The 22879-nt window shown below is 54.3% G+C and overlaps 7 protein-coding genes across 7 annotated transcripts; 3 read left to right on the top strand and 4 right to left on the bottom strand.

Moving 5' to 3' along the window:
* Positions 1–102: 102 nt before the first annotated feature.
* On the bottom strand, positions 103–1972 carry CTHT_0053780 (uncharacterized protein; the record flags this gene model as incomplete). The annotated part of the gene is made up of 3 exons (XM_006695651.1): positions 103–680; positions 742–1707; positions 1777–1972. 3 exons carry the CDS (start codon positions 1970–1972, stop codon positions 103–105), a joined length of 1740 nt encoding a protein of 579 aa, XP_006695714.1.
* Positions 1973–3842: 1870 nt separating this feature from the next.
* CTHT_0053770 (histone deacetylase-like protein) lies at positions 3843–5336 on the bottom strand (the record flags this gene model as incomplete). Its single annotated transcript, XM_006695650.1, has 1 exon — positions 3843–5336. One exon carries the CDS (start codon positions 5334–5336, stop codon positions 3843–3845), a length of 1494 nt encoding a protein of 497 aa, XP_006695713.1.
* A 1405-nt stretch (positions 5337–6741) lies between these two features.
* CTHT_0053760 (uncharacterized protein) lies at positions 6742–8241 on the top strand (the record flags this gene model as incomplete). The annotated part of the gene is made up of 1 exon (XM_006695649.1): positions 6742–8241. The coding sequence occupies one exon, from the start codon at positions 6742–6744 to the stop codon at positions 8239–8241; it is 1500 nt and encodes a 499-aa protein (XP_006695712.1).
* A 649-nt stretch (positions 8242–8890) lies between these two features.
* On the bottom strand, positions 8891–11178 carry CTHT_0053750 (UTP-glucose-1-phosphate uridylyltransferase-like protein; the record flags this gene model as incomplete). The annotated part of the gene is made up of 5 exons (XM_006695648.1): positions 8891–10181; positions 10252–10328; positions 10385–10480; positions 10770–11009; positions 11074–11178. The coding sequence occupies 5 exons, from the start codon at positions 11176–11178 to the stop codon at positions 8891–8893; spliced, it is 1809 nt and encodes a 602-aa protein (XP_006695711.1).
* Positions 11179–16241: 5063 nt separating this feature from the next.
* CTHT_0053740 (uncharacterized protein) lies at positions 16242–17090 on the top strand (the record flags this gene model as incomplete). Its single annotated transcript, XM_006695647.1, has 2 exons — positions 16242–16841; positions 16947–17090. 2 exons carry the CDS (start codon positions 16242–16244, stop codon positions 17088–17090), a joined length of 744 nt encoding a protein of 247 aa, XP_006695710.1.
* A 311-nt stretch (positions 17091–17401) lies between these two features.
* On the bottom strand, positions 17402–18142 carry CTHT_0053730 (dihydroneopterin aldolase-like protein; the record flags this gene model as incomplete). The annotated part of the gene is made up of 1 exon (XM_006695646.1): positions 17402–18142. One exon carries the CDS (start codon positions 18140–18142, stop codon positions 17402–17404), a length of 741 nt encoding a protein of 246 aa, XP_006695709.1.
* Positions 18143–19695: 1553 nt separating this feature from the next.
* On the top strand, positions 19696–21376 carry CTHT_0053720 (exoglucanase-like protein; the record flags this gene model as incomplete). Its single annotated transcript, XM_006695645.1, has 5 exons — positions 19696–19848; positions 19914–20372; positions 20452–20656; positions 20742–21096; positions 21184–21376. 5 exons carry the CDS (start codon positions 19696–19698, stop codon positions 21374–21376), a joined length of 1365 nt encoding a protein of 454 aa, XP_006695708.1.
* Positions 21377–22879: the final 1503 nt, after the last annotated feature.

Genomic DNA, 22879 nt, shown 5'->3' with positions numbered 1-22879 from the left:
AACCTTTTTTTTTTTCGTCATGAGTGATCATGATACTACACAAGCAAACCAACCAAGCCCAGTGTCTCTTAAACCAATGAAGCAACCGATCAACTAACCACTTCAACATCTCCCCAACTCCCCCTTCGTCCCCAGCTGTCTAGCCTTCCACCACACAAACCCGACGAGACACACGCCCACACTCAACCCAGCCAGCAGCAACCCCACGTTCACGGGTACCGGATCGCCGCGACACGTCTTCTCGAACAAGTAATCCAGCCCGCCCTGCGCAAGGCTCAGGACTCCGGCCAGACAAATGACGGCACCGTACACGGTACCAAACGTCTCAAACCCAAACACCTTCGCCGCATAGTCCGATACGGCGGTGTAGTAGAATGGGCGGTACACCACGAAGAGAGTTACGCCTAGGTAAGCGGCGGCTTCGGAGCCGCGCACAAGGCCCAGGCCGCCGATGAGCGTTGCGAAAGTGACTAGGAGAGTGAGGACGGTTACGGTGCTTAGGCGGTCGAGGATCAAGCCGATGAAGGGGATCGCGATGATGCCGCCCAGGGGCAGGGCCACGTCGAAGTAAGTGTTGAGGGCGGCGGCGGCGGCTGGGGGGTCGGGGAGCGGGCTGAAAAGAGAGGTGTACTGTGTTCGGATAGTCGCGACGAAGAAGTTGATGCGGGTCATTTGCACGACTATATAATCATTAGTGGGGTCGAATAGGGGTAAGAAGAGGGAGGAGAAGGAAAAGCGTACTGGTAAATAAGCAGATGAGGATAAACCATGGAGACTTGATCTGCTCCCAAGCCGAGTAAGGGTGCATGACACCCCACACGCCCGAGGCCTTGAACTTCTGGTCCTCGGCACGCGTCTGCCTATCGGCCTCGGCCTCGGCGCGCCGGCGCCATCTCTCCTGGCGCAATAGTGCCGTCTCTTCATCAACCTGGTCGATCGCATATGGCGATTCGTCGTCACTATCGTCCTCGAATGCCGACGCGAACGGCCTGCCGTTGCTCCTCTGACCCCCATTTACAAGACCGTTACTGCTGCCGTAGCCGTTGGTATGATTCTCCGTCTCCAGCTCCTCTACTAGCTCACCAACTGTCTTGTACGACTGCGCGGGCATGATCGTCAGCTGTACCAGCATGAGCAGCACGGGCACGAGCAAGTACGACACAAAGAACCGGCGGCGACCAAATGCGCCATCCGTGGCATTGTAGACCAGCCGGAAGCCAAGGAAGATGGCGCTCGATGCATCGAAAGCACCTGTCAACAGCGCCAGGATGAAGCCCGAGTGGCGCGGGAAGGCATTGGACAGCTGGAAGGATGAGATGTAGGTGAAGGGACCGCCGAGGGCGAGAAAGAAGTAGCCGAACAGCAGGCCGTCGAAGGGCAGGAGATCTTCGAAGGCCATGAGCAGAGCGCCGAGGGCCAGGAACAGACTGGCCAGCACGCCGCAGACGCGGGGGCCATAGTGGTCGAGGATGGCGCCGACAGGAAGAGCGGCGACGTTAGTTGCGACAGCGGCAACGGTAAACATCATGTTGAGGTGCATCTCGACACACGTCTCCTCGGGTTCGAGCGAGCCATCTCTCGCTGCGGAGGCGCAGACATCGCGATAGGCGCCTTCATCCTTCAGGACGGGTTTGATTGCGGCATAGCCAAAGACTAAGCCGGCTGCGAGGAAGCAGTAGACTACGCTGGCACCGACTTGGGCTGCATCTGGTGTAAGTAGGGCGGGGTCTACCATCACCAATGTCCAACGTTATACAGAATCGGAATCTCACTTACCCAGGCGCTTCCATTTCGGTACCTGGAAGGCACCGACAGCCTGGGGATGGTCAATGGTCACGGGAGGATCCCATTCTGGCGGAAGGGGGTTGAAGGTAAGCTTGCGGGCGCGGGTCGAAGCATCAGACTCTCTCCTGTGATGGTCTATGCGGAAGGTAGTGAAGGTCTCGATGGACGAGACACGATGCATCGACATTGTGCCGGCTGTTGCCTTCTGGATGCGCAGGGCAGGGCGACGATGAGAGGACCAGAAGAAAGCAGCCGACGATGAGGAGAGGGGCAGGCTTGAGAGGTTATCCAACCGGTCGGGTCAGATAGCCCAGATAACTAGCACGATCTCGGAGGGGATGGTGGAGATACGGCGCGCATAGATAAGGCCTAGGTTGTTGTTGATGGCGGGGGACGGTGGACGAGGGACCGGCCCGGGGGGGGGGTGGTTTGGAAGGGAGGGGTGGACCGGACAAGGGCAAGTATACACAGTGCTGTGTAGGAAGGCAGGGATCCAGCGACAGCAAGCTCGACTGAGCGCACGACGGCAAGAGTCCAGACCAAGGGGGGGGGGGAGGGAGGGGGAAGGACTTGGGAGCGTGTTTCGGCTTCTGCAAGCCACAGTGATGGAAGATATTCACAGCTCTGAACGCCGGCGGCGAAACAAGAGACACAGCCCAACTCCAGTTTGAACCTGGCAGGGGCAATGCTGCCTTCACGTCGTCCAGGAGGACCCGAAGACGGAGCAGGCAGAAGAATCGACGGTTTATAACTTTGAACGTTGAACGAAAGAACGGTGAACAGCAGCTCAGAACCGCAGGTGTGGCATATAAACAAGTATCAGTAAAAAGGTAGGCAATCGGCAGGGAGGTTGGAGCAAGGCCTGGTTGGCCAGACAATATGGCGATGACGACGGAGACGGGAGTGTACGCATTTCATACCTAGTATACATACACATTCGAGGTAGATCTCCATATCCAGTCCATACATACATACGCACATGGTTTTGCTTCGTTTCATTAGGCTAGCGCATGGCATGCAGACATCAAACTTTTTTTTTTTGGGGGGGGGGGTTGTGTCCGTTGCTCGTTGAACCCCGGATTCCCGATGTCTGCAAGACTGCAGACGCAATTGCACATGCAGCTTGGAAGTTAAGTAGTTCGCATGTACAACTGGTAGGTAGCTCACTCACACCGATGCAGTATGCACTCCATCATGAAGCCCTTCCATTCTTCGAGTTTAGCCATGCTGCCGTGAAACCCCGGTCTGGCATGGTGTTAAAAAACAAGGCCGCTGGTTACCATGGTCGCCATCGACGCGGCGCTATGATGCTTATGATGCAATGCCGGGATGTGGTCCGAGTTCGCAGACCAGCTGACTTGGACCCCCGTGACCCCGTCGCATCGCTCCGCCATCCGCACGCATACACTGCGCTCACCGGAAAAGAGCCCTGTCCCCAAGTCGTGCCCACGTCGTGCTCGTATCGCCCATGTCGCCCATGCAAGGGCCCGTGTGTCGGAGAGATCCGATCGGACCCGCCCCGGCGATCGCAGCATATGTGCTTGTAGCGGCGGCTGGCCAGCGACGGCGCGCCTATGACCCCGCATCTAGCGCCGGCAAGGGGGCTGACCCTGCCAAATTTTTATGGAAAAACAGCCGGCCTCGGCTCGGAGCGTCATCTACCTCGCTCACTGGCGGTCCCTGTGTCGGCCACCTCCGCCGCCGAGATCAATGGCGCCATGGCTCAACCGACCACTCGGGGCACATATGCCGAAGTCTCTCTCTTTTTTTTTTTTTTTGATGTAAAAAGAGGGGGAAGACCAGGGGGCCCGCAAAGAGCCGGGCCCACAATGAATGATTTTTCTTTTTCTTTTTTTCCCTTCCCGCCTGAAGTGCAAAATTGAAAACCAGCATCACTGCTGTTCCTGTGCTTTCTGAATGCGACCTGGTCTTGGGCGGATGGCTCCTCTAGTAGAAGACGTATGGCCCTTCCGACCACCAAACGACGGATAAGAGCATTCAACTCAGCGTCGGAGGTCCCCGTAAGTCTGTCCAAGACTCAGAGCCTCATCTCCCTCTCAATATTCGCCGGGCTGGGCGATGCCGGCTTCTTTGACCTTGCGCTGCGTTTCTCTCCGCTCCTTCTCTTCCTCTTCCTCTTTCAGCCTCGCCTCAATCTCGTCACGAATGACGCCCAGATCGGGCGGGATCAGCTGGCTCTGCACACTTGGCGCATGCGACACGAAGCGCAACTGCTCGTTAATGTGCTGTACGATCTCGCGAAGTCGCTTCTCCGAGTTGCGGTTATGGCGCGGCTCGTTCATGCTCTGCTCCAGCGTGGGGAAGAGCGTGTCGTGGATGAAATGCTCGCGCCATGGGGCATGTTCGGGGATCGTTTCAGGGATGCGGTCATCGGCACCGATGGCGATTGATGTCTCGTAGGCCCAGGCGCGGGCCACGTTGCGCGGAGTGTAGCCGCCGCCGCCGAAAAGGATCATGGGCAGGCCCAGGCTCTTGCAGAAGCGCACACACGCACCATGGCCCTGCACGCGTAGGTTGAAGCGGCCCAGGCGGTCACCGGCCAGCGAGTCGGCGCCGCACTGCATGGCGATTGCGCTGGGGCGGTAGTGCTCGTTGACTGCGGTGATGACGGTCTTGAACAGCCACTCGTACTGCTCATCGGTGATACCGTCGTTGAGCGGCACGTTGATGGAGTGATGAGCGCCCGGATTGTGCTCGCTCTTGGGCCCATTGTCGTCGAGGCCGCCGGTGCCGGGGAAAAAGTAGTCGGGCTGATACTTGTGGAAGGAAACGGTCATAACGCGGTCGGTCGAGAAGAAGGCCTCCTCGACGCCGTCGCCGTGGTGTACGTCGATGTCGATGTATAGGATGCGTGGATAGATCCGCAGCAGCTGCAGGATAGCCAGCACGATGTCGTTGATGTAGCAGAAGCCCGACGCCTCCGACTTCTTCGCGTGATGCAGGCCACCGCCCCAGGCGATGGCGATGTCGGACTGGCCGCTGCAGATCTTTCGCGCAGCGTCCAGCGATGTGCCGGCCGACATAGAGCAATAGTTGTAGAGGCCGTGGAACAACGGGCAGTCACTACCTCCCAAATTGAACCTGACCTCCTTGTCCGGGTTGTCGTCGGCCGGCTGGTCCTCCGGCGCGGCAGAGACGAGATAGTCCAGGTAGTCACTCGAGTGAAAGGCGTTGAGCTCCTCATATGTGGCCTCGCGCGTGATGTAGTTGTCCATGGCGAAGGGCATGCCGTATGCTGTTACCAGGCTCTTGGTGAGCGTCAGTCGCCACGGCTTCATGGGATGCGTCTGGCCAAAGTGGTGCTTCTCCATCTCGGGCTGAGCGTGGTATGAGACGGTGTAGCCCTTGGGCCGCTGGATGCCGAACTCCTGAGCCGCCCACTTCATCTTATTGAAGTACATGGCATTCTCGTGGTCGCTGGCCTTCTGCAGAGGGATCGAATACTCCTCGACGATGGGGTCGTCGACATCGATGTCGTGGGGCAAGTAGTTCGGCTTGGGTGGCCGGTAGCGATATGCGGAGGCGTCCATTTCGGGGGATGTGTAAATATAGTCGGGCTTTCCGTCGGCGTGCTCGAGAATGAAGCTCACGACTCGAAGAACCTGGAAGTCCTGGGACTCCTGGCTCTTGGGCGCAACACAGGGCGCGAGCGCGTGCGCAGGTCGCAGTGGTTGAGTGGTTGAAGCAGCTGGATCGTCCGGGGTGGTTAAACGAGAGTGGTCAGGCAGGGCGAGATTACCGGCTGGCGCGCGATTCCAAAAACGTGGCAAACGCAGTATTACAGACGCGATGCAGGTTATATGCGACCGAAACTGCGAGGTCGCGACGGTAACGGCGACGGCGACTGACTGCGATCGGTGACTGGCGTCGTGAAGCTTTGATGCAGCAACCTGTAATTCCCCCAATTCCAGAAATCCAGAGTCCGGGTTTCAGCTCTAACAATTCCAACATCGCAAATCCGCTGCGTTTGACTGGGATGCAAACAAAAATACGCTAAACCTTTTTTGACATAGCGCACTGCATTCTTCTGGAACCCTTGCTCAATTCTTGGCGCATAGTGGAGTCTTGTGGCTCCAGCCGCCTTTCTCCCAGGCTGCTCATTGGACGAAGGCAAACAGGAATATCAACGTCCCGCCATGAGCAAACGTCGTCGAGGGTTCGGGTTTGGCAAGAACCCACACGCCTCCTCGACGATCCTCTCTACCTCATGCCTCATTGTTTCAGCTCCTTCAGCTCCCGCTTCACACGCCTGCCTGTCGACCAGATCCCCGCTGGATGGAAACAGGGGTCCAGTGTCCAACATATCGATAATTCAACTTTCAATTCCAAGTCGACTTTCCAAGGGAAACCCTTCGCCCGTCGCGAGGTGAGCCAAAGTCAAGACTGCAGCTGCGGATTTCTCATCAACCACACCTCCTCCACTCACACCCATCCCACACATATATTATCCACAACCCCGGCTTGATCCGGGCCATTCCAGCCCGGCTCATTGCACCGCGCTGCGGAGTTGTCTCAGTCGATGCCCGATACGTAGTCTCGAGATCTGTCGAGTGTCGGCTCTTCTTCACACGATTGTGTAGAGAAGAGCTTTTGTAATGGCTTCGGCATCATCGGTATCATCGTCATCGTCATCGTCATCGTCATAGTCATCATCTAAACGCTGCTTCTTCGCTCGCTCTTCATCCACTCACTCTCTTAAGTCTCTTTCTCTACTTTCGCTTTCGCGTTCGCGCGTTCAGTGTGCCAACTGCCACGGGTTGCCCGACCTGGGTCAAAGTTGATATCAGGTCTCGTCGCCCTCGCCCTCGACTGGTCACTCGCTGGTCAGGGAACTGCTGTGGCCTCCATGTCATAGCATATCCATCTATCTGTCTCAGTTCTCTTTCGTTTTGGCGTACCCGAATCGCGCCGCCGTGCCGGCGAGGGGTAGCAGCCATGCCGCGAGACGATCTAACAATCGACTTCGTCAGGAAGATGCAGCCGGCCGACACCCTCGACCCGCAGCTGATCCTGGACGAATGGATTAACCGGGTGCAGAATCTGCCCGAAGAGCTGCGCTTCCTGCAGGAGGAGATCGCCCACAAGGACCGCGAGTACGACAAGCTCATCCGCGAGATCGAGGACCGCGACGGCCGGATCCAGAAATGGATCAAGGCACATGGCAGCCACCATCCCAACCCTAAGGAGGACGAGTACCGCGCAACCATTGCCGCCAACTTCAAGCGCGCTGAGGAGCTGGCCCAAGAGAAGATCGCCCTGACCCAGAAGTTGCAGCAGACAATGGACAAGCACATCCGCCACCTCGACATGCAAATCAAGATGCTCTACGACCGTGGTGAACCCGGCTTCACCGACCCAGACGAGCTGCCGTCCTTGATTCGTCCAAGCGATGCTAACGTCACGAATTCGACCCTGCGTGCGGTCAACGGCACGAACCCCGTCACTGCTGCCCTCACGCCGCTCGCAAACGGGACCCAGCTTCGCGTGATTAGCTCCCAGATCCGAGGCGCCCAGTCACAGCAACACATCTCAGCCTCAGCCCCTGCCACACCGGCCGCTACCATGATCCTAAACCGCCAAGCCCGCGAGGGTTCGGCCGGACCGTCCACTAAGCGTGCGATCGGACGGTCAAACAGCGGGCTTGGAAACGCCCCGGCAACATCCAGCGGACTGGCTAGGCACTCGTCCCTGGGGCCGGGAACGCCTAAGGCCAGCACGGCCAGCACGAACGTCCAACGAGCCGGCAGCGCCGGGCCGCGAGCGACGTCCAAGGCATCGGGGACCGTTCGCAAGTCGGGCACCCCATCAGCATCATCTTCACGCAAAAAGGGCACGCCAACCGCGGGCAGCAGTTCTAACAAGTCCGGTCTGTCGCGCGTGAAGCGCGCCGTTGCCAAGAACTCGCCCTCCTCGACCGCAGAGTCTGAGCTCTCCGACGCCGTCTCGGCCAGCGACGACGAAAGCGACGCCCGAACGGGCGGCCGTGGCACCCCCGCGACCGTATCGCGCGCCAACTCGAACCTGGCCAGCTTCTCCTCCACAGCCGGGGCCCCCGACGGATCTTCAGGCGCGTCGGGAGCCGGCAACGCCGATGGCAACGCAGGCCCCAGCGGAGCCGACGGTTCTGCCAACGGAACCGGCTCCCCGCAACAAGGAGGCCACACTCAAGGCCAGCAGCCACCGCATCATCAAAGGGCGGGGGGAGGGGATGACATGATGGACGTCGACGAGGATGAGGCGGGCGACGACCGCAAGTACTGCTCGTGCCAAAACGTGAGCTTCGGAAACATGGTGGCCTGCGACAACGAGGACTGCCCCTACGAATGGTTCCACTGGGGTTGTGTGGGCCTGAAGAGCGAACCCAATGGCACGTGGTACTGCCCGGACTGTACGGAGAAGTTGAAGAAGAAGGGTCGTACGGGAGGGGGCTCATAAAGAGGAGGAGGAGGGCCAGCAACCTGGTATATGGTGCCAGGAGGATGTAAAACGAGTTTGATTTCGTCTACGTGTTGATGGCTATGATTAGCAACGAGTGTATAGGATTGTGGATTGGGACGTCGAGAAGGTTCTGGTTTTTGGTAGATTAGGCGGCGTTCTGGAGGGATGGACGACGGCGTATAAAGTAAAAAAAAAGAAGTTAAAAATCAAACAGCCCGAAATCTTCACCCAAAAAGGCCACCTTGCCCGAGCATATATTCCAAAGGGACTTTCTTCCTATGCCCGAGGGGATATAGTAATTGACACCCGATAGGGCCCTAGATCATTTTTATTTTTTACACTACGGCTTAAGCACCTGGGGACGAGATACGTAATATGCCGAACAACAAGAAAAAAAAAACCGAATTATTCCTAGTATGTAAATAACCCGCCTACATGCAGCGACTACCTAGTCAATTAACTAGAGCCAAACAGCCCCTTACACGACCATCTTTTTTTTAATTCATACCACTAGACCTCCTCCCCCTCTGGTCTAACAGCTTGAAAAAAAAAAAAACAAAGCCAGTTTGACAACAATCCACACACTCTCTCCCCTTCACAACACTTTTTGCTTTCCTTTCCCCCTTTTTTTTTTTCCTTCCTCCCTTTAATGCTCAAGCAACCGCAAGCTACCCTGGACAACTACGTTCTCCAGGATCGAGCCCGGCGGGATATCGATGGTCTGACCCTCGGTGGCTACAATGATGACGGTACCCTTGAGGGTGACACCACGACCGAGGTTGACGGCACCCGTGATGGTGAGGTGGTCGAGCTCGATGATCTTGGGGATGGACGGGATCCGCTTCTGGAAGTCAGACACCTTCTTGAAGTGCGAGCCGAGCTTGATGAGCGGGGCGTCGCCGAAGCGCTGCGCGTTCATGTGCAGCTGGCCATGCTTGACCGTGTACAGATCCGACTTGACGAGCATCAAGTCGGAGCACGTCTTGACCGGCAGGAAGCGCCGGCGCGGCACGTTAACGCCGTGGGCACCGCGGAAGTGCTTGATGGCGGCACCGACGGCCGTCTCGAGTTGCAGGATGTTGATGTCGGACTCGCCGGCCTTGTCGCCGGGGATGGTCTTCGCATTGGGGATGATCTCCATCTCGAGCTCGTCGTTCTCAACGACGCGCTTGATGGCGCGGAGGTTCATCCAGATGTTGTTGGTGTTGAAGTACTTGAACTTCTTGATCGACTTGAACTCGTTGACGTGCTCCTTGGGCACCTGCGCAATCTCGAGCAGCCTAACGCTGCCCTCGTAGTCGATGATGGTACCACCCTTGACATCGGCCTTAGTCTTGTTGGTCAGCTCCATGATGTACTCAGCCTTGCTCTCCACCATGTGCTGCAGGATGCGCAGGTCAACGACGGCGCCCAGGTTGTCCGCGTTGGACAGGAAGATGATCTCAATGCCGCGGTCCAGCAGCTTGTCCAAGATGCCCGAGTTGTATAGCGACTCGAAGACGTCGCCGTGGCCCGGAGGATACCAACCCTCCAGCGGCGAGTCGAACGACTTAGGCACCGGTAGGAGCGAGTCCTTGTAGATGCGCGGATAACGCGACTGGTTGAAGGTCAGAATGTCGACACCATGGCCCTCATACTTCTTGATGATGGCAGCAGTGTCCTCGTCCGTGTTGAACGAGTTCATCAGGACGATGGGCACGTTGGCGCCATATGTGCGGTTGAGGTGCTCGACCTGGCGCACAGTCATGTCAAGGAAGGTCATGCCGTCGCGGACCTCGATAACCGATTTGGGGCCGACGCAACCCATCGAGGTACCCAGACCACCGTTGAGCTTGAGCACAGCAAGTTTGCTGAGGAACTCAGGCGACTCAACTGCCGGAAGGTCATCGTATTCAATCACCTGGTCCTTAGCGGGAGGAGCAATGCGGTCCCAGTTACTGCCAACACTGTTAGCCCTAGCACAGCATGGGCACTGAGGGGACAAACAAATCCTTAAATGTTGCTTACACTTCGTTGCCCTTAGCCTTGTCGTTCAGGTACCGACGGAACAGCTGGAAGAAGTTGTCCATTTCACTCTCGAACCTCTGTGGACATTATCAGCGTCTAATGCTTCGAGATACGAGGTGTCAGTGCAGCCTACCTTCTTCTGCTCCGGGTCCTTCACTGTCTCGGCCAGGTTTGTGAGGGCATTGCGCATCTGAGCCGCGGCAATGTTGGTCGAGGTGTTCTCGAAGGCCTAGGATATGCCATATGTTGTCAGTCTCACCGTCGCTTCGAGGATGTGTCAAGCAGAAGTCCAACTCCTGTCACCTCAGAGGGTTCACAGTCCTCGCCGTCTCCGCTCATGCTGCCTGAAAATGGATGCTCTTCCCCGGGGGAAATCTGCCAGTCTGCGAAAACCGTTGCTCAAGGCGAGAGTTACCCCTTTGCAAGTTATGCAATTTTGGGGGGAAGGGGGAGGGGAGGGGGAGCTAGTTGTCTAGCGAACAACAGCCAGGACCACCAGATGGCCACGAAAGCCATACCCACGGAGTCCTAGTGGCGTTGCGCTCAGCTATTCCAGCTCGACACGCCGGTTTTGTGACAACGACTGGTATACAGGCCGCGAGTCCCTTCGCCACGTCGACTGTAGCACGGCCGGTCCCCTGGAGACCGTTGATTCTCCCGATTTCCTGCCATCCTCTCTTTCTGGCAGCTCTGATACGGGCGAGATCGGACTTGTCCTCCCAATGTCCAGGAACTCGCCCGCCTGGGCCTTGGCTGTGCTGCCAGGACCTGGCAGACGCTTCTGTGCAACAGAAAGGGGCAATTGAGACTGTCAGAACTCACCATGTGCGATCTTGTCTTGCCATGATGCCTCTTGGCAAACTCGATATCATCGCCGCTGCTGCTGTCGTGCGGCTTGAGGTGAGTGGGGAGGGTCCTGGTCGCCATATTTTTTTTTGTCTGGTGGGCTGTTTCTTCGATGACCAACGGCACAATCGGCTCAGATCGGTCTCGGGGAGGGGGTGCAGAGCTGACACGCAAGGTCGAGAATGTCTGGTGTTGAGGTTGTAGGGCCGAGTGGCGGATGAAGAGCTTTTAAAAGCTAAGGGCTTTCTGTAGTTGCGAGCCGTTAATAAATTAGCCGATTGACGTAATGAAAGCAACTGGGAGGACAGCAGCGGGTGCCGTGGCCAATGGACCTAGACATCTGCAATCTGCAGCCATGCCCGTCTTCCCTGGATTGCCTGGAGTTCTCTGGGGACACGGAGGGTGATGGTTCTGGAGCAGCCCCTCCTCCTGGTCCGTCTGTGCCCCTCCCCCTCCTCAGTAGCCATCCATCCAACTTTTCCCCTCCAGCCAACCGCCATCCCTCCCTCCCGGCTCTCGCTCTGAAGTCGTGCCGAGAGTTCCTGCGGTGGAACTGGGCAGCACTGGGCATTGAGGTTGCTGCAATCACGGCGCAGAGCTGTCCAACTGCGGGGCTTGCGTATCATCTGCAAGTGATCCCCTTGTGCTGGAGGAGGAGGAGGAGGGATCGATGGCAGTTTGGAGGGGCTGGTCCCCCGGCAGTCCAGGGCCCAACAGGCCTGACAGCTTGGCAACGCCCAGGGGCCCGGGCTTGGGCGTTTAGGGGGTTAGGCGGGACTTACAGTTCGCTGAAGTTCTGGTCGCCGTTGATAAGCTTTTGATGGCGTTTTAATGAGCTGCGCGTCGAGAAAAATCGTCGCAGAATAGCAGACAGCACTGAAGCAGCCGAGCACTGTGAGGATCGGCGTCCGCAAGACAGAGGGAAGGAAGAAGAAGAGGAATGGAATGGCGGTCGGGAAGCTCAAAAGGTTCTTGAGGGCGGAATGGTGATTGCTTTTATCGTGCCAATCTACCCGGTTACTGGAGATCCATCAAGGGCGATGTTAGTGGGCCATGTATCCCTGCCCAACCAGGGGGGTCAGGGCCATCTGGCGGCGTCAACTGGGTCATCTGGCCTTCTGACACGAGCAGTGAAAAAGGCCGACACTTTGAGGGTACAGCACACCGAAAGATTCCAAAGGAGCAACACAATGTGCCCCAAGGACATTAGAACACTAGACTAATGGCATTGCACAATTCCTGTTCGTTTTGTCATGGATTGGTGCACTGTGCTGCTTCAGATGCTAGCTGCCGCGGGGCAGTGGATTTTTGTTTGCTGGTTGCCCAGTGCAGTGCCCAGCTCCCCAGTCTCCGATCGATGCTTGTGAGGGGCAGCTGGCCAGGGGCTTGGGGACTGGGACATTTCAGCCAATGTTCCCCAAAACATTGCAACCCCTCCACTGCCGTTGATGCCCTGGCTGCACCCGACCTCCGACTTGGAGATTTCAAATGCCCTTCCGCCGTTTCACAAACAAGCAGCACACATTCCTACATGAGTTGATTTGCCTTCAGCTCCAAAACCTGCCACTGGCACGGAGTTGGAAGCCTCTCCGGGATGGATGGATGACTGTGCCTTGTCCCAAGCGCCGCGGGCTTTAAGGCGGCATAGGTGCCTAGAGCCACCCCCCTCAAACTACCGCCCTTTAAGAACATACTCCGTATCTCTCAGCCTTCCATTCTCGCTCTTCTGCTCGCCTGACGGCCAAGACTGCTCCAGAACTTGTTCCAGCCCCTGTCGCGAAGCTAATGCATCCAGCCCAACGGGAGCTAAAAACAGCCAGATGAGCTGCCGTCATAACCCAAGATCCACAGGCCATCAACCGGGAAATTTGATCATGGCTCCTTCTGGGGATCTGCTCTTGGGAACCAAACGCGCCAATGGCGGCTTCGGCGTCAATAAACCGTAATGGCAGCCTTTTCCGCCTCCATCGGCCACCCGAGAGTGTGAACTTGTACGAATTTTTTTTTTAACTACCTCTTATCAGCTTCGATGTCCCTTCGGACCTTTGCTAGACTTTGGCACATGATGGTTTTTATCTTATTGCATTTCATCTGACAGATGACTCCGGGACAAGTACCGTGTGCTACAATCTGGAAACTGTAACTGTCCGGAGCAGTGTTCGGATAAGATAGGCAACCTACCTAGTGTCGCTTCCCAGATGATTTCCCCTGTCGAGATTCTGTTTTTGACGAGGGAAATCGGGAGATGACTGGCAGCCCTGAAAACCGCTCGGCCCATCTCGGAGCGAGCTTCTCACTGCCACAGATACGAATAGCGAGGAAGACGAGAACCGTTCAAGGTTGTATTTTCTCGAAAAATATCGCATCCTCAGTTGGTGATGGCCAACCTTTTGACAGTTACAGCAGCATGGTACATCCCTAGCAGATGCTACTTACTCATAGAGCATTATAGTCTATGTACGGTTAAGAAATAGTTTATGACAGCGGATAGACAGGTTCTTTCCGGCTTTGTCCCTGCCGGGCTCCACTTCATTTCACAAGCAAATTCGATGAGCTGAGCGATGGGCACTGATGAGCAACGAGATCCCCATTGTCTTCCAAAATTGGTCTGCTTGCACTGCCTGTCTTGATATGGGGGTTGCGTTGGGTCGGAGATGATTCGCGACAGCCGCCATCCCAGCCCGTCTATGGCTTACTTGTTATATGCCCATCCGTCTGGTCCAATCCTCTGCCACACGTGGGCAACGCTGTTGAAGGGTAAGAAGATGCTTAACTGCTTTATTGTCGCCCAAGAGATATGTTCGAAAAACCGAGACATCGGGTACCGTTATCAAAGCTCACTCAATACGACATGAAACAACCTTGTGTAGCCTCTGTATCTTCTAAGCAGTATCTTCCCCTCCATTGCGGAATGAAGCATGCACACACACAATGACAAAGCCGGAGACTCCCGAACGCCCGGCTTGGTGTATCATGGACGACACAAGACTGATGATGTAAGAACAAGAGCACTCTTGACGAACAGAGCTCGTTGTTCCACAATTCGTGCTTTACTATTTGTGGGAGCCAAGTTGCTGAGTTTGTTCGACCACAAGACCGCCAGTGCTGTATGTACAGATAGAGTGCCACTGTATGGCAGCGGTTTCCAGAGGCTTCCACTCAGGGGCTCCGATGCCAAGATGTCTTGGTCAAGTTGGCCCACCGCCCGAGGTGGGACATGGCATTTGGCAAATCAAGATGCGCTGTGGAAATCGGTTGGCAACAAGCAATATCAATACAGTCCATTCCACGCAAAAACAGGGTGTTATAGTGTTGTCCTTTGGGCTAATACCACGATCGCTATTAGCTACTCACGATCCATGATATAGCATTCTGTTTTCCTTTCATTCGTGCCAGCTCATCTTCTTTACGTATATCCAGGTCTCCTTGGGAACACAGTGTCCTCCTGTAAACCAAGCATCATCCGATTTTGAGCTATGGAGTCAACTCTTGAGCTTTATCCGCTACACCCCATCGCTGGAGCCCTGGAGGAACACTCGACGGGGGATCCTCATCACGGCCAATTCTGTGCAGCATTGGCTAAACGAGGCTTCAGCCCAGCAGCACTCATTGCACAGGTTCAACTTTACGGATATTACTTAGATAAGCAGCGATTCCGTTTTCGAAACGGTATTGCTTGAAAATGAACTAATTTATAAGAACAGCCCTGTATGCACATTCTAGACGGCTTCGAGTCGGGTACTCAGCGTTAGTGAAATGTTGTTTTAGATCCCTAGGAGACCTCATCCGTAGCCTCTCCGGCTTTCGGACCTTAGGGGCTGGTTTCTCATCTAGTATCTGACTGCTTTGACATAGCACCTGTTTCCCCGGAGAGCTTATGGGTGCCCTAGGGTTCTTGGAAAGAGAGAGGGCTCCGAAACTGCGTATCTATAAGATATACTAGGAGTGGCCTTCTGTTATTAAGCTGTCTGAATCCGTAAGGACATGGCTCTGCATCACTTTAGCTATGTCAGCTTACTTTACATTCTCAGTATTGACACTCTTTGGCTCCTGAAATTACTGTGCATGCCTTCCAGAGTTCCAAGCTTACGACAAATTATGCTGGTCCTGGTATCAGACTCCAATAAGTGGGATCAATACGTTCTTGTTGTACAAACTTTTAACACTTTGGCTTAGAGTACGTACCCTTCCTTTCCGCCCCCTCAGAATGATCTTACATTCGATCACTATGCAATATGTAAATACACTTCTCTAGCGATGGCAACTTACGAGAATGTGAGTTTCACGCTCAGGGGAGCAAGACTATCTTGAACCCGTTGACCACGGCAGCATCCTATGGGCAATTTACATCTGACATTTCACTTTTCAAGCGGTGAAAAACATTTCAATGCGACCTCAAGACTGAATGGGGAGACATAGTGCGCATGTGAAAAGTGGGATCTAATGTTAGAAGAAAGTCCTGAGCTGGTTGGATATTCCGGAGGGATATCAAAGCCTCCAAGTGCTATCCGATCGTTGATTGTTGCCTAGGTATGATATGTTATCCATATATACTGCTAAAATTTTGTTTGATATTATTTTTTGTCTTGCTTAATATCAAAAAAAAAAGAAAAAAGAAAAATAAGTTTTATATGAAGCTGTGAGACTGAGAGTAAAAAGGTTAAATGCCATTCAAGTAGGGAGCCAACGCTGTCAAGCCACCCCCTGCCTTTGATGGTCATGAATGATCCTGGCGCACCGCCACATGGGGAACGCCACCGAGTTTTTTTTCTCCGTTTTACGTATGGCTCCGTACAAACCACCGTTTTTGCGATCTCCGGGTCTTGCTCCGCCAGGCTGAGTTGTCCGGCCTGGGGCAGGGGCCGGGTAGACCCAGAGCCCAGCGAAGATGCGGTGTCGCAGAGCAACCGTAACAATCCTTTTTTAAACCAGCTTAACTTTTTCAAAATCCGACTTTTCACTGAAAAGTGGCACCCTATCAGCAGGCTGAAGAGTCAGGCGGGATTGTCAAGCATTGATTTCCCTGTTTCGCATCAACAGTCAACAGCCCAAGCAATACCACCGCATAACCTCCACAGCCCACCTAACGACGTCCGACATCAAACCAACATTCATTTATCGAATTACGAAAACAAGTGGCCATAATGACAGCAACAACAAATTCCCCGGAACAAAAGCCGCAAAACCACCAAACCTCAACCCCTCCCCCATCATCGGAAAAGGAAGAGAAGCTTCCCTACTGGCAAGTCAACGTACCGCCGCATCTACGGACTGAAACCTGCCCTGACTTCCTCCGTGACGTATCCCCCAAAGATCGGGGCATCCTCAGCACCCCAGACAGCTCCTACCGGCTGGACACATGGGAGGACGTCCGGGAGCGTGTACGCCGCAACCAGCTGGACCGCTTCCAGCGCGTGCCGTCCGAGCTGCGTCGGTACCTGGCCTTTACTTGGAGGTTGCGCAAGGAGTATGGAAGCGTAATGCGGTACGTGCTGGAGAAACGGCTCGGATGGAGGGAGCCGGTTGTGGCCCGTGGCAAGGGGCCGTTTGAGGATGAGTCTGATTTCAAAGTGCTGAGAAACGACTGGCCTTATGGGGTGGATCCCAAAATTGTGCATCTGGTGGTGTGGACAAAGTTTCCACTGGAGGAGGACCCGAAGACCGAAGACTTGACGGATCAGGCGAGGGCACAGGTCGACGCCTGGGTGAACAAAGTGTTTGTGGAAAGGGTTGGAAAAGATCGCGTAGGTATCGCCTTTCTTCCGTCTTCGTTCTCTGGGAGAGTATCCCGGTTAGATGAAGCTAGGCCTGGCCATAGGTATGCTTGTGAGTGTGCTAACGGACGGTAGGTTGTCTGGTTCAAAAACTGGATGTGGCTCAAGTCGGTCAAGACTGTTGAGCATTTCCATGTCATGTTGTACGACCCCGATCCAGAGTTCGTTAGGGATGTTACCAATGGTGACGTTCCGCTTTGCGAGCGGGAAGAGTGGTGAAACTGATCTACCTTCCCGTGCTCTATCACGGTGCAGAGTCTCCTCATGCTCTCAATTGGCAAATAGACATCTGATGCTTGCGATATTCGATTCACTGGACGCCAGCCGCCTCCACTTTTTGCAAAGATTCTCGCGTAGCGCGAACCTCTACAATGGGACAATCCGCCATGGACACTGCCGTAGGTTTTTCCATCTTGATATGGACCAGCCAATCCTCTTCACTAGTTGGGGATGAGAGAACTTTTTCAGCTAAGTAGGCTCCCAGAGCCTCAAGTGTCTCAAAGGACGACTCTTCTAGAGCCTAGATTCTGTCAGCACCCCCATAGTCGTTCTCCGTCGAGGTAAGAGCCAAAACTGACCTTGACCACAGCAGCCTCTACCCCAGGGTAAATATCCTCCGACTGGTCAAATTTCTCAATAGTAACTGTTACCACAACAAACTGCTTGGCCAACCTCTCATTCGCGTTCACACCGATAAGGGTTGGCACCTTGAGCCGGGTGATTTCGAGAGCCAACGCCCTCGCAGAGACTCTCCGTAACGAGGGATCCACGACTGCGCTGGCTCTAAGCGCCACTCCGTCGCCCAAGAGCGATGCTTTAGGTAGCCCTACAGTTAGTGACAAAAATTGGACCTTAGCAATATCGATCAATGGCGTTTCCCCAGCAACCTTCACCTCAGTTCCGTCCAACTTGAGTCCCGTCAAGTCTCGCCAAACATGTTCCAACACGTGCATCAGCCCGCGTTCTCCCTGCCCTAAGGCATGCTGCCTACTCCCTTCCTCAAATCGCGCCACGCTCCCTAACACAACTTTGCTCAGCGTCCCGTAGTGCACCGTGTCCTCTCCCAGCCGATCTGACGCGGCGGCCGTAGAGAAACGCTCCGCAAAACCCACTTCAACCGAGATAGTGCACGGCTGAGACTTGCCTGCGCGACCCCAAGCATCATGTCCCGCGTGCGTCAGCGTCAGATGCAGGTTCTGCACGCAGACGGTAGCAGGCGGCTCAGGTGCCAGGGCCCGGATTTGCGGAGTTGTTTTGAGAGGCACAGCCATGGCGTCCTGTGCTGAGCTATATGGTGTTGGGCGGATTGATAGGCGACGTTGAGGTTTGTTGGGACCTATTGTCGATGGGCGAAATGAAGGAGAGCAACCATCAAAGTGTGAATGCGACTTTCGGAATGTGACGCAACGCAGGGAAAAACTGCTCCACCAAAGCCCACGGTTGATAACACGTTCCTGCAGAGCAAAATGAGAGATGAATTTGGAAAATTGAGAACAAAATAGATAACACGAATGCCTCGATGAGGAACACCTCAAGTTTCTGAACCAGATCGACAAGAAAAACCATCATAGATAGCCGAGAGTTGCCTTTTTCCAGAGAACCCACTATGTTGGATAGAAATCAGGGTTAGGGTTGTGCTTACGGTTGCCCATGGCACCCCTACCCCCCAAAGGCCCTCCTGAGGAACAGTGCAGCCAGCCGGTTTAGTACTTGTCGATCTGAACCAAATCTGAGGTCTCAATCATAGCATAGATAGATATCTAAAAATGTATACCAAACATAATGCCGCAAGTTGAGGGCTGATTCATGGGTTTCAATTGGGATAAGAAACCGTTTTTACATAGCATTATGGTGGGGAACATTGTACGACACCAGAGACAAAGCCGTTCTCTTACTAACTTTGACCACAAAAATTTCTTTCTCTGACGCAGTATAGAGCTCTGAGGTTAACTTATGTGCCTTTTTTCAATAACTCGGGAACGTCGAAGATACATCCTAAAACTGAGACACCAAGGGGAAATGGAGAAAAAGCTACCCCTGGGAGGGTGAGGTACCGAAAATCAGCCGGCCAATCTCACCCCACAATAGTGTCGTTGAGGACCAAACATAAGGTTGCGCTTAACCGTTATGATTATTGGCACCAGAGGTTCCAAATACGGGAAGAGTAAACCTTGGTAGGATGTCAATTTGAAACCGAGACGGTACGGGGTTAAAAGGCCAAAGACGGGAGGATTAAACAGCCGCATATTCTTCCAGTCCAGGCAACGGCAACATAGCCGCAATGCCATTGCCCTTATGCGCCAATGGGCAACGTCGTTGGCGCGGATAACGATCGGCAGTACTTCGACTAGAGGTGTTGTTTGGTAAACAAATGCTGTTAGCTGCTGACGGATCGGAGACATGATCCACTAAGGCCGCAAGGAGATCTTGGAGAGCGGAGATCTTCTTCCTGGGACCCGATATAGTTGGGTTCCGGAGATATCACTGCCTGAGCCGCAAGCGATGACGGCATGTGATTGTGCTGGATTAGGAATGCATCAAGACCGTCATGCTGAAAGATGGAGGAGCGGGTGGATTGAAAGAGAAAAGGAGAGGAAAAGCCGGACGATGCACATTGAAGACCGAATTTGGATTCTTTGGGGATTGCTCCGTGATGACGAGGATGATAGTTACTCTGAGGAACTCTGGCCTCGAAGATGTATAAAGAGGCGGGACTTCACGGTGCTGATGGAAAAAAAAAAAAGGGAAGAAGAGGATGATATCCAAGCCTACCGAGTTGCCTTTGTTCTCTGCCCCTGTTGTTATATTCCACTACTCTGTCGCCATGTACCGTTACTTGACCACTCTCTCGTTGGTCAGCTTAGCGCTGGGCCAGCAAGCAGGGACCGAAAGTCCCGAACGACACCCTTCGCTGCCAATCGAGGTTTGTACAGCACCGGACTCTTGCGTCAAAGAGCAGACTTCGGTCGTCCTTGATGTATGATGGCACCTAATTGCTAGATTGCTACACGTTGACCCCTGTGTGCTAATCATTTGCTCCAGGCCAACTGGCGTTGGACTCACATCGTCAATGGCTACACTGACTGCTACTCCGGTAACTCCTGGAATGCTACAGCCTGTCCGGATGGCAAGACATGTGCTGCGAACTGTGCCATCGATGGTGCCGACTACGAAGGGACATATGGTATTTCCACACCTTCTCCAGGCGCACTACGCTTGAACTTCGTCACGAAGCACCAGTATGGTACCAACGTGGGCTCTCGTGTGTATCTCTTAGCCAGCGACGACAAGTATAGACTGTTCAACCTCCTGAATAAGGAGTTCACGCTGGACGTGGACGTGTCCAGGCTTCCTTGTGGAATCAATGGCGCAGTCTACTTTAGCGAGATGGACGAGGACGGTGGGATGGGCAGGTTCCAGGGCAATAAAGCTGGGGCAAAGTACGGGACGGGGTACTGTGACTCTCAGTGCCCGCAGGACATCAAGTTTATCAACGGTGAGGTGAGTGACCTGAGGCAAGAGCAAGATTGAATGGAGATCAAAGAAGGAACTAAGCACAATTTTCTCTCTCATTCCATAGGCGAACGTCGAAGGCTGGGGAGGGACTGACGGAACATCTGGCACGGGGAAGTATGGCACATGCTGCGCTGAGATGGACATCTGGGAAGCGAACTCCGATGCCACAGCTTACACACCACATCCGTGCAAAGTCTTTGAGCAGACTCGTTGTGAGGGAACCGACTGCGGTGCCGGCAGCGAGAGATATGCCGGTCTGTGTGACAAAGGTGAGCAATAAACCTCGAGGAGAGCGTCCGCTCTCACCTCCCGGGAGGAGAATCATGAGAAGGAGGCTCGACTAACATGATCAAGATGGCTGCGACTTTAACAGCTTCCGACTGGGCAACCGCGACTTCTACGGGCCGGCCAAGACTGTCGACACTTCACGGCCGTTCACGATCGTGACGCAGTTCATCACAGACGACGGCACCGATGCAGGCACGCTTAAGAGCATCCACCGGTTTTATGTTCAAGACAGCAAGGTCATCCCCAACTCAGAGGTGGTAATCGAGGGGGTCGACCCGGTCAACTACATCTCCGATAGCTTCTGTGAACAGCAGAAGACAGCGTTTGGGGACAACAACTACTTCAAGACGCTGGGCGGCATGGCAGCCATGGGCGAGTCACTCAAGAAGATGGTGCTTGTATTGAGCATCTGGGATGACCAGTATGCGCACTCCCCCTCCCTTTCCATCACCACCTACTCTCCCTTTGATCAGATTGGGCTTAGCTGACGTTCAACACCCCTCATCAGTGCTGCTCACATGAACTGGCTCGACAGCACTTGGCCGCTTGATGCAGATCCGAACAAGCCTGGTGTTGTGCGTGGTCGCTGCGATCCCAGTGCGGGGGTCCCAGCCACGGTCGAGAAGGAGCATCCGGATGCCTATGTTATCTTTTCCAATATCAAGGTTGGGGCCATCAACTCGACCTTTACAGCTGTCTGACCTTCGGTTTCGACATTTGTTGTGCGAGATGGTCTTGTAGATATGGTATATTTTATATATGGTTTTTTTAAATCAAATTGAGCACAAAGCTCAAAGTTAGCGTAGAAGTTGAAGACATTAGACCATCCATGATTTGAATAGGAACAGAAACTCGTCAGGTTGTCAGGTTGCTAGAGCGCTTCAGCCTAGTTTTTTTTTCCCGTTATTCTACTGCTCTAAGAAGTTCAGATCTTACTTTGTTGGATTCGAGGTTGTTACAACCAAGGCTAAAAGTGTTCTTGGCTTCATTTATGTGGAAGATGGACAACAAAAAAAAAAATTCCACTCCGGCGTGTTGGCGGCCTCGCATCATTATGAAGCCTTAAACCGTCACCAACCAGAAGACGGCTCGGCACTTTGGATCTCTGTAGCACCTATGATTGCATGGGATGTGGTACTAATATATGGCTTGGCCTCGAGTTTGGCTGTTGGTCGTCAACCCAATCATTTTTGTTTGGGTGCACTAGCAGTTCTCATGCGAGGAGGAGCACATTCCACATCCCACAGCAGAAGGACGCAACGAGAGGATTCGGAAGGAAAGCCGTATTCCAGCGTCAGCCATGCAGCAGACGGGAGTGGATGTGATTTGTTGTCTGCAGCAGCAGGACCCGATGCATATCATGCACGGCATCAGCGAGCTGGCTTTCTCCCGTGGGCCAACAGAAAAACCGGATTCAGCGGCGGCTAAAGCAGGGAGACGAGGCGAACACTTGTTGGCAGGACAAGACGGAGAGAGGACTGTGATAAGGTGGGCAAGCGGCCTCAAGGCCTGGGCTGCGCGAGTCCTGTTGCCACTGAAACGTAGAGTTGGACAAAGGTCAGACTCAGCGAGTAGTGGGCTCTGGCATCCAAGCTGTGCAACCCGTGGGTAATATGGCAGAAACTCGGCTGCTTGGGAAGTGCAAGTCTCATGATGGGAGGTCGCACCGTCGAAAGACAGGGGATGGGGGATTATAGTGTGCATATTGCGTCAACGAGGGACTCGGAACGATGAAAGGAAGCACGCTTCACCGAGCAGAGATTGATAACGGGGAAGGGGATCTGCAAAAAAGCCGGGGTTCGGGCGGTGAGGTGTAGCTGCGTCCGGCGTCTACCGAAGTTGAACACCGCAGATAACCTGTATCAGCAAGATCATAAGGGCAGGATGATGGGGTGGATGCATCAGCTTGTAAGTAGAAAGCACTGGGCGCATATGTTGGGACTTTAGGGTTGTGATGGGAGGGTTGAAAACGAGAAACTTTGGACGAGGAGAACACAGTACCTTTTTTTTTTTTTTTTTTGGCTTGGGCAGGGTTGGCAGCTCGAAGCCTGAAGGAGGGTTGGCAGTGATCGGTGGGCCGGCCAATCAGTGGCAGGTGTGGCTTGTGGGCAGCTGAGGTGTGTCATCTGGCTCGGGCCGGTAAGTGGGGGCATGCTGCAGTTCGGATGAGATGTGAGTGGCTGCTTCGAGCTGGGAGGCTGGGG

Source organism: Thermochaetoides thermophila, assembly GCF_000221225.1.
Source record: "Thermochaetoides thermophila DSM 1495 unplaced genomic scaffold scf7180000011820, whole genome shotgun sequence".
Lineage (NCBI taxonomy): Eukaryota > Fungi > Ascomycota > Sordariomycetes > Sordariales > Chaetomiaceae > Thermochaetoides > Thermochaetoides thermophila.
This window is presented reverse-complemented; position numbering and strand designations above follow the sequence as displayed.